Source organism: Hibiscus syriacus, unplaced genomic scaffold (assembly GCF_006381635.1).
Source record: "Hibiscus syriacus cultivar Baekdansim isolate YM2019G1 unplaced genomic scaffold, ASM638163v2 tig00117048_pilon, whole genome shotgun sequence".
In the NCBI taxonomy this organism is placed as follows: domain Eukaryota; kingdom Viridiplantae; phylum Streptophyta; class Magnoliopsida; order Malvales; family Malvaceae; genus Hibiscus; species Hibiscus syriacus.
Window position 1 is genome coordinate 6943467 of NW_024063538.1, and position 11298 is coordinate 6954764.

Sequence of the window (11298 nt, forward strand, 5' to 3'; positions counted from 1 at the left end):
TTAATATGAGTTACCAATACCACTAGAGCAAATTAATTTAGCATTATTAGTGTTTAAAATACAAATTTTTTATTTTTGACACTAGGAATCGACACCCCCTTGTATGGGTACCGATTTCCCCTTTGAATGGGTACCGATTCCCCCTTGAGGGAACCGATACCCTCCACGGGGTCTGTTCTTTTAAACACCCTAATTAACACTATCATTCAAAACCCTTTTCTCTACTCTCTCTTGTCGTTCACCTCTCTTCTCTCACCCTATCTCTACATTATTTGAAAACAACAATTTTGATTCAGATTTACTTCAATTTTCAATGCCAAAACCTGCTAGCATCATTAATTTCATGCAAACTTCATCCAATCTCACTCAAATCCGAAAATCTTCAAGGTATTTTTCTAAAACTTCTATTTTATCAATTTTTGATTTTAGGACTAGTTTTAATTAGTTCTAGGATGAACATTACATCGAGAATTGATTATATGATGATTATAAACTAGATTTTACAACAAATTTCATCAAAAAAACAAACAAATTTTCAAAATTTTCTTTGAATTTCGAAATAAAAAAAATTATTATTATTTTCAAAAATTATAGATGTTTTTGATTCAATTATGAAAACTATACTTATTAAGACTTTCAAACATTATTTTCAATTGTTTTCAAAACTTTTCCCATTAGGATTCGGTTTAGAGAACCTTGAATATTGCGAACTCATTTGAGTTTTGGGATTGATTATATTGCATACATGTTTTTAAATTTGCATGTTACTTAATCAATTCCGATTTCCTTAATCATGTCTCACAAACGCCCTAGGTCATCCACTAGTCGTTCAAACCAACCACCAAACTCACCTCCAAATCCACCTCATATCCAACAAATTCCTAATCCTGATGATCCTAATATGACTATCCGTAATTCGTTCTTCAATCAACCTGGTCGTAGAGATAATCTCTATTTTAGATTTTCTCATTATTTTGAGTCATACAAAATTAGGGAAGAACGAATCACATCTCTTCAAGCTATGTTAGACATATATTTTAGATATCTTCCTACCCTACGAGAGTGGAAATTTGATAAACTCTTTGAACTCGAACCAATAGTTTATCGTCAACTCGTTCGAATTTTCTATTCTAATACCGTTTGCATTAAAAACCGGGCTAAAACCGCAACCATAGGAATTCGATCCTATCTTCTAGGAAAAATCTTTTATATTGACCTAGAATACATAGACAACGCATTAGGATTAGATAATGAAGGCTTAGACAATGAAAAACAAATGGTAGGTTCTCATTATAAAAGAAGGGATAGTGCGAGTGTATTAGATCTCCATGATCGTTTTCTTCATCTAATGATCTCTTGGTGGTTTCGACCATCCAGAGGCAGATACTCCACTCTTCAAGCCTTGGATATTTGGCGGATACTTTGTATCCAAAATAATCTTAAAATAAACATACCCCAGATTGTCTTTGCCAAAATTATTGAAACCGTAAACCTAGTTCCTAATAAGAAACTCTATTCATCTCTAGTTTACAGTTGTATTCTAAGTAATCTGTTTTCTAAAGCTGAGCTTAGGGTTGACCTTGATGCCTCTTTTCCTCTAAAAAATCAAATCAATCTCTTTTCATTAACAAAATCGGGATGGAAGATAAATGAAGATACTAGTCAATGGGTTCGTACCAGTTAGCAAACTCCAGAGCTAGTTCTTCACGAGCTCCACCGGTACAGGCTGAGGATGATGATCCTGAACTTCAACAGCTGATGCAAGATATTGACAACGTTCCCAACGATGAGCCGGAGCGGCACGAGTAACAAGTACAACAAGAAGATCAAGTGCCTCCATACTTCTGATCATTTATGGAGAATCTTGATATGAGGTTTGCATCCATAGAATTACATCTTACTTCTAACAACGAAACGATGAATAATTGTTTTGACAATTTGGACGAGAGGGTCGATGTACTTTAACGTGATATGGCCAACATTTGGACATGTTTATCTCCTACTGATCCACTGATGGATGATTAGGCCTTGTTTCTTGCTTAGCTTTATTAGATACAACTTCGAACTTATTGCTTTAACATTTTGATGCTTATGGATGTTTGAATTTGTGAGTGTTTGAATTTGTTTTAGATATTTGAACTTATTTGGTTTGGCTTAAATTTCATTTTGTGCATCATTTACATCATTTTAGATATATGACCAATTTTGCCATTTCATATTATTTTTGAATATTGAATTATGAAACTAATGGCTAATGTCTTCTCTTGATTGTGATCTTAGCAGCTTAAGCTATTTTTAGAAAAATTAATTGGCTAAAATTTCCAAAAACCTTGTTTAAAAGTGTTTTAGAAATTCTTTTTGATTTAACAAAAAGGATGAGAAGTGTTATAGTAAGGGGGAGTAATTTTTCAAACTTAATTTTTGATTTCAAAAATGATTTTTCAGTTAAGAAAATCTTAAAATTACTAAAATGTTTTGTTATATCAAAAAAGGGGAGATTGTTGAAAACATTTTGATGTTTCGATATAACAAATTAAGTTAAATGAATTTTAAGATTTTACAAATGATTTTCTAAGTATATTCGATACAACTATTCGAATATGAAAATATTACTCCAAGTTTTCAAAATGTCAATTTTAATTCTTACTCAAGTGCAAAAATTAAGTTTCAATCTTAATATATTTTTGAAACAATTTTACAGTATTTTGAGCTATATTCAACCCAAAAATTACAGTTTACTCAGTGGGTACCGATTCCCCCCAAATGAGGGAACCGATACCCCCTGAAAGGTTTTGGCTCCGAGAAATAACATATTACTCAGAGGGTACCAATCCCTCCAGGAGGTACTGATTTCCCCCTCTTATAACGGTCAAAATATTTGAATTTTACACTACAGGAACCGATTCCCCCCATTCTAAGCTGTTTTATTAATTGTTTTCACACAATAACGGCTCTATTGACTCCACTAATGATCCCCAACGTTCAGAATCAATTGAAGGATTATTTAAACAAGCTTAGAAGCCATTGATCAACAACAATTATCAAGAATCAAAAGAGAATCAAAGAGAAAGCATCAAACCTCAAGTTTGAGCATTTTCAAGCCTATTTCATTCTATATTCATCTTTGCTTTCAAGAACACTTGTTGTGCTCAATTGTATTATTCTTAAGTGTTCTTTCTTTGTTCTAGAATTGTGCAAACATCTTTCCTTGTGACGATTTTCTTGTAAGTTTGCAAAATTTGTATTGTTCTCTTTGGGAGAGAGTGTTCTCAAGAATTTGGGGTATAATTCTTGAGGGATTTGTAAGGTTACTCTTTTTCCTCAATAGAAAGAAAAATTAGTGAATTTGTGGAAAATCCTTAGTGTGGATAGCTAAGGTAGTGGATGTAGACTTTGGTTGAGAAAGTCGAACCACTCTAAATCGCTGTGCAAATATTTTCAATTTTCTGCAAAAGCTTCCACCAAAACTTTTATTACCAATTCACCCCCTCTTGGCCAATTCCATCTATTGATTAACTCAACAAATTGGTATCAGAGCGGGTCATAGATCGAAAGTCTAAAAACCTTGTGAAGATCCTTGAAGCTCTACATCAATTTCCTAAAGCAACTGAGAAGATGGTTTTTTCCTTCGGTGTTTACTACATCGAAGATTCTCAACTGGTTAACAAGCCACACTATTTCAATGGAGCAAATTATGCTTATTGGATGAATATGATAATGCTCTTCATTCAAGCTACCGATCTAGATGCTTGGAGCTCTATCTTGACGGGTCACTTTGCTCCAACTAGAGCTATGGCAGAATGGAGTGAAAGAGAGAAGAAAGAGTTTCAACTCAATACTAAGGCCATGCACATTTTGTTTTGTGCATTAGGCTTGGATGAATATGAAAGAGTCTCCTCTGAAGTAAGGAAAGCAAAAATCAGTCTTCTCAATCATAGCTATGAAAATTTCAAGATGAAACCAGATGAATACATCAAAGCTATGACAGATAGATTTTTCGTGATTGTCAACGGTCTCAAGGGATATGGAGAGATCATCCCTATTTAGAAGCTTGTTAGGAAGATGATATATTATCTTCCATCATCTTGTAGGTGTGTGGTAGCAATGGTGATGAAAGTGAAGATATTCAAATACTCTAGCCACACTTGATATGGAATGGGTAACCTCTAATCTTATTTTGATTATCTTGCATAATTGGTTGCTCATTTGGTTTAAGCATGCATAAGTTTTGATTTTAAATGATTTTATGTTTTCTATCTCATGTATGTTAAAAAGAATTGTGATGAAAATTTCTAAAGTTTTAATATTTTTTGTGAATGTTTGTTCATAATATTATGAATTTTGGTCAAAATTGGTTTTAATGCTTTGTTTTTACAAATTTTAATTTTTGATCTTAATTTAAATATTTATGCATTGATTTTATTGCAAATGATATCTCTCTAACAATTGATATCAATTTTTAAAATGCATAACATTTTTGAAATGCTTTATGCATATGAACCTTAATGTCTCATGTTAATTGTGCATAAAGTAGTATAGACTTGGATATATTAAATTTCATGTGTTACTAATATGTTTGCTCATCTTTGTTGAAATTCAATGTCTTTTAAGTGTAAATTTCTTAAAGTCAAAGTTTTATTTGCAATGCATTTGTTGAGGGGGAGCTCTGATTTTTCAAATGATTTTAATGTTAAAATTAATACTTACTCATCATTGTTATTTTGTACCCTAAAGTTTGAATTATTTTTTTATATAATAAAAAGGGGGAGAAGTATAAGTTTGAAAAATTATTTTTAAAGAATGAAAAATGGGGAGCTTAAATATTTTTCAAAAATATTTCTCTTTTTCATCAAATGTTTTTCAAAGGGGGAGTTTTTGTCAAAAACTATTTTTCAAAGGTTTTGTTATATCAAAAAGGGAGAGATTGTAGTACTAATATTTTGATATAACAAATAAGGGAAAAATGTTTTTGGACCACATTAAATTTGTTCAAATATTTCAAAAATAATTCTAAGTTTTTAAATTTGTAAAAGATGAAACAAACAAATTTAGGCATGATTTTGAAACCCTTAAGGCATAATGTAAATCTGGCCTACAGGTTTCAAAACCCCCTTTAAAGGTTTCGAAACCCCTATGCAGAATTGTAGATTTTCAGCTCCCAACAACTCCAAATCATCCCCAATGCCTAGAAATGGCTAGTAACTCATTCCAACATATAAAAACAAGTTGAGGACACTTGAAGAAGGTTACCAACACCTATCCAAGCATTCATACACAAGAGAAAAGTTTTTCAATCCTTATTTTCTTTCTCTTATAAATATTTGTGTTTTGAGCTTAATTGTATATCCTTAAGTTTTGTTTTTGTGAACTAAATCTTTGTAAACACCAACCTAAGTGAGGACCATAGGTAGTGAATGTAGACTTCTTTGAGAAAGTTGAACCACTATAAATCATTGTACAAATTTTCTTATCTTTATATTGCTTACTACCTAAATTTGAAAAAGTCAATTACCCCTCTCTTGGCATATTTCGGTCGATCGATTGAGCTTTATAAATCCTAACCCAAGATCTTTTGTATGTGTGTGTAATTGTATCCAAACTATGCTTAGTAAAGTTAGAAAAATTCTAGGGAAGTTGACTATTCTACCATAGCATATATTCAACCTTAAAGCATAAGTAAATTACTCCTATTTCCTTAAGATTAATTTATTTTTTTTTACTACTAGGGGAGTCAGCCTATCACAACTACCATCCCATACTCTATATGAACTGGAGTATATATTCTATCCCCGAGATAGTAGGTAAAGTCATCCCGTGACTACTTTTATTCACTCGTATGCTATAGCTTCCATTTATTCAAGGGGTTTTCCAGGCACTACTGTAGTAAAGAGTAGTGTCCCTCAACAATTATGTCAAAATATTTATTCATAATTAACACAATTAACAAGCACAGAGGAGTTTAATTTAAGCATTTACTTTCGTTAACCATCAAGTTATGCTAAGGAATTCAAGAGTTCTTCCATAAAAAAATTTCTAACATTCCTAAGTATAGAGAGCATACAATCGTGTATCAGTTAAAGTGCAAACAACCAAGTCTTAAAGTAAATCCTATCCATCTCCATAGTCATGTACATTCAGTTCAAAATAGCCATAAAAATATCATCTTCGGGCATCATCAAATTATTCCACCAACTGTCTCAAAATCACAAAAAATACAATGGTAAAAATTGTTAACTATTATGAATGCAAATGAAAACTATGAACACTGCGTCCCCCAAACTTGAACGATGCAGTGTCCTTAATGCATAAAAAAATAAACTATATGCAATGCAAGGTACCTTGTCTACATATATGATTGTGGTGGTATGGTTCTTTCCTTACGTTTGGCGCGCTTCCTTAGTGGGGTAGGGCTCAGTTGCTCTGATTCAGATTCTTGTTTAGGAGGTGGTGTCATAACTTTTTCAGGATCATTAGCAGGTGTGATCTTTGTATGCCCAACGGACCTTTTCAAATAATGTTTGGTTGTCTATGGAGGAGTTTGTTGTGGTATCTCGGATTGTTGGGGCATTTCATCAGTGGGCTCTTCAACATTAGGCTGGGATTCAGTATTTTGTTCAGGATAGGACTAGGGCTATTGGTCAGGGTCGTGATCCGACTTACTTCCTTATTTTATTATCGTGAAGGGACCTGTAATATATGGTTTGACTAGGGCTTTTATGGTATCCTCAGCTCCTTCAATCGCATCTTTAGGGGCTTCTCCAGTGAATACTATGGCATTATCAGATGTTGGTAGTGTGAAATTGAGGAAGATTGGGAAGTCATCAGATGTTATGGGGAGAATTTCCTTAAAGTATGACACTACAACTGCATCAATTTGCTTCACGTAAGTGAAGAACATCTTCAGATCACTTGTCAAACTTCAATTTGCTCCCTTGTACGCCTGATAGATTCAACCACAAAAATTATTCTTGTTGCAACATTCATTTTGCAGTAGTCTTCAGGTTCTCTTTTGGCTTGTCCATTTTGGAGAAGTCCTTAATGAATCTTCTATAGAAGCATGCATGTCCCAAAAAACTTCTAATAACCTTTATAGTAATTGGTGGAGGTAGTTTCTCAATCACCTTGAACTTTGTCTTGTCTGCCTCTATACCTTTTTGTGAGATCTTGTGGCCTAGAATAGTGCCTTAGTCACCATTAAGTGACATTTCTCCCAATTAAGCACTAGGTCAGCTTCTTTACATCTCTTGAGTACCTTTACTAAATTACCAAGACATTGTTCAAAATTTTCTCTAGAGACGAAGAAGTCATCCATGAAGATATCTAAAAATTCCTCAACCATGTCTGATAAAATGAGTAACATGCATATTTGAAAAGTTGTTAGAGCATTGTGATAGTTCTCTAAAAGAGTTATAGCTGTTAGCCTTAATTACCTAGGTTTAGCTTGAACTTAAGCATATTTAGAATCATTTTAGGATTAAATTTACTAATTTTTCACATTCTACATGATAGGAGCATCGTGGATTGTTAAGGGTTAAAATTGATTTTTGTTGTTGCAAACTGTTGCACTGATATTGTAGCATTACAAGAAATGCTGATCGGATGATGTATCAGTCATCTAAGCTTCAGACGATTGAAATAACCTTCTGGATTAGGATAGCTGGCTCGGGTAGCTGTCATATGGAAGGATAATAACTGAGACATTGACTTTTCCTATTGGGTGATGGAATTCTCATTCAAGATATAAAAGAGGAGTATTTTGGTGCAAAAAAAAAGTGTGATGATTGGGAGAGATCCAAAGTACCATTTTCTACGTTATTTCTTCTCAAGCCATGGATAGCTAAATCTTTCGTCAAGTATTGTTGCAACACAAAGAAAGCTTTCTGGGAAGCTTCAGTGGTCAACAGATCGCATTCAATGCCTTCTATTGAGAGAGGGAGTGATTTGAATGATTAAACTTTTGTTGGATGTTTATTATAAACTTCGTATTTTGTGTTTACTTGGGTATTTAGTTTATGAGCTTTGAACCTGATGATTTTCAGTAGAAATATTTTTCAATCAAATATATAGTGTTTTTGTTTGAATATGGAAATATTTTCATTCGAATTGGTATATACATTTGTTAGCGTTGGTGTTGCTGCATAGCATAGGTGCACTGAAAAGTGTGCAGTCATTAGATTATCATTGTTAATAGTTTGAATGTTTAATTAATGAAAGTTATTAAAGTAGTTCAAATGGTTTTAATTAATTCTAATCACTTTGACTAAATATATCATGTTGGCATAACATTTGGTAGTCATAATATCATATCCTTTGATTTGATGGCTGACCAATTGCTTTCTGGAATGTTGTAGCACGAACTAGTACTTATCGTGATTGATATCATTATTTTCTATCTTACATCTCATTTACTTTATACATTTTGCTACTAAAAACTCTAATGAAAACAATATGCTCTATGTGGGTTCGACATCCAAAACTCTTGTAGTTTCTATTTTATTACTTGATTTACGATGCGTGCACTTGCGTTATATGCTATAGTATTTTTATAACATCAAGTTTTTGGTGCTGTTTTTGGGGAGCATCGGTTTGATTTAGAGTTCTTTTAATATTGCTTACTTACTTATTTTCTTTTGTAGATTTCTTAGTCTCTGTTTTTACTAGTGTATGTCCTGAAGCGATGACGAATTAGAGCCGTTTGATCCAGAGATTGAAAGAACATTTCGCAGACATCACTCTGAAGCTACTATGGATGAACAAGGGAATGCTATTTTACCCCCACTATAGAATGGAAAGAATGATGAGTTTTCAAATGACATTAGAGATGAGCAACCACATCAGAATATACATGATTGAAATTATCCTGTTCGTGAGCATGTAGTGCTGACATTGGATGATTTGCATCCTGGCATTGTGAGACCAGTTATTAATATTGCGAACTTCGAATTAAAGCCAATTATGTTCCAAATGTTACAATCTATGGGACAATATGGAGGTTATGTTGCTGAAGATCCTATAGCCCATTTGCGAGCTTTCATGGAGGTTTACGATTCTTTTATTCAACAAGGTGTTCCAGAGGAGGCCCTGAAGCTGAAGCTATTTCTCTATTCATTGCTTGATAAAGAACAAGTTTGGTTGAGTTCTTTGTTGCCAGGTGTTGTAGCATCCAGGAATCAATTAGCGTAGAAGTTGTTGTTGCGATTTAACCCATCGAATATGAATACCAAGCTTCTAAATGACTTAACCTCATTCAAGCAGATTGATGATGAAAGCTTATATGAAGCATGGGAAAAATTCAAAGAATTGTTGTGGAAGTTTCCTATGTATGGGTTCTCACATTGGACTCAAATGGAGATGTTTTATGATGGACTAAACATTCACACTTGAATGGTGGTTGATGCCTCAACAAACAGAGCTTTTCGGGATAAAACATTTGGTCGGTACAGTGTTGCAGCATTAGACTCAAAAACTTTTAACTTTATTGCATCTTAAATTTCAGAATTAATTAAAATAGTGAAAAAATTGCATAAGCTAGGAGGAATGTATGAAGTCAAAGTTGCATTTCTTATTACTTGCATATATTGTGACAATAATCACAATTTTGATGGATGCCCCTAAAATCCAAAGTCTATGTGAAATTATCCAAGGAATGATAATGCTTTTGGAAATACAAAAATATTGAATTTCACAAATCATTCCAATCTTTCTTGGAGAAGTCATAATATTGCCAATCCATAGCATCAACAATATCAGTCGCAACATTACACTCAGTAGAGTCTAATGCCACAGCTGTAGGCATAACAACCTATTGCTCAGCCGCAGCAAACAAAGAACTACCAAGGCCAATCTTCGAATCAAACTTCAACCTTGAAATGTTTTGATGCCATGATGAAAGAATATATAGCGAGCCAATCTTCCTCATTAAGGGCTATTGAGGATTAGATGGGACAAATGGCTAATGCTCTAAATAGTCGATTGCTAGGATTGTTGCCTAGCGACACTGAGAATCCTAAGCAAAATGGTAAGGAACATTGTAAGGCCATTACCATAAAAAGTGGAATTCATATTGGCGACATAGTTGAAGAATCACAAAGGAAGAATAAAGACGTCATCAACATAGTAAATGGAAGAGCAAAGAGACTGAGCCTGAACCATATGTGAGTCAGTTCACAGCACCAAATATAGGGTAGAGCAGTAACACAGACTCATTACCGACAGCAATCTCTGATGTATCTAATGCATATTTGACTATATTACCTCAAAAACATCAAACAAAATTGCCTCCACATTTTCCATAACTCTTTAAGAAGGTAAAAGAATATTATCAATACAAAACTTTCATTGATATCCTTCATCATCTTACAGTGATCATTCCATTTATTGATACTTTAGAGAAAAATCCAAATTATATCAAATTCATTAGGGAAGTTCTTTCGAAGAAATGAAGACTTGGCGAGTTTGAGACAATAGCTCTTACTGAATGTTATAGCGCTATGGCTATAAGTCAATTGCCACTTAAGGATCTATGGAGTTTCACTGTTCCTTGTAACATTGGTGACACATCTTTAGGTAAATATTTATTTGATTTGGGTACTAGCATTAATCTAATGCCATTGTCAATCTTTAAGAAATTTGGGAGCGACAAAACAAGTCCCACTACGGTTACTTTGCAACTTGCTAATCACTCCACCATACATCCTAGTGGCATTGTGGAAAACATGCTTGTGCAAGTGGAAAAGTTAATTTTCCTTATAGATTTTATCATTTTGGATTGTAAAGTAGACAAAGATGTCCTAATTATTTTCGGTCGCCCGTTCCTTGCTATAGGCCGAGATTTGATTGATGTTGAAAAGGGAGAATTGACTATGTGTTTGAATGATGAACATATTACTTTTAATGCCTTGAATAATGTTTCTTACATCAATGAAAATGATGAATGTTTTTCACTTGATGTGATTGATATTTTTGTACATGACCATTTGGAGGAATACTATAGCGCAGATACAAATTTATGTGATTTCGAGGCATTTGAAGAATTTTTGACGGATGAATAAATAAAATGTTGTAGCAAGTATCTCCAGAGCATAGAACCATTGCAAGAACATGATCATATCAATCAAGCACCGAAGTCATCTATTGAAGAACCACTGCCAGAGCATTTTAAATATGCTTATCTTGGAGAAAATGAGACGTTGCCAATCATTGTGGCAACACAACTTACAACATCACAAGAAACTCGGTTAATTGATGTGCTGAAGCAATATAATAAGGCTATCTTATGGAGCATTGCTGCTATAAAAT

General features: G+C 33.5%; 1 protein-coding gene and 1 non-coding gene across 2 annotated transcripts; one reads left to right on the forward strand and one right to left on the reverse strand.

The window, feature by feature from the left end:
• Positions 1-9222: 9222 nt before the first annotated feature.
• Positions 9223-9329, reverse strand: LOC120197760. The gene has a single exon (XR_005523297.1). It is a non-coding gene; the product is annotated as a small nucleolar RNA R71 (small nucleolar RNA).
• A 1161-nt stretch (positions 9330-10490) lies between these two features.
• Positions 10491-11051, forward strand: LOC120197599. The gene has a single exon (XM_039199075.1). The coding sequence runs from the start codon at positions 10491-10493 to the stop codon at positions 11049-11051; it is 561 nt and encodes a 186-aa protein (XP_039055006.1).
• The last annotated feature ends 247 nt before the right edge of the window (positions 11052-11298 follow it).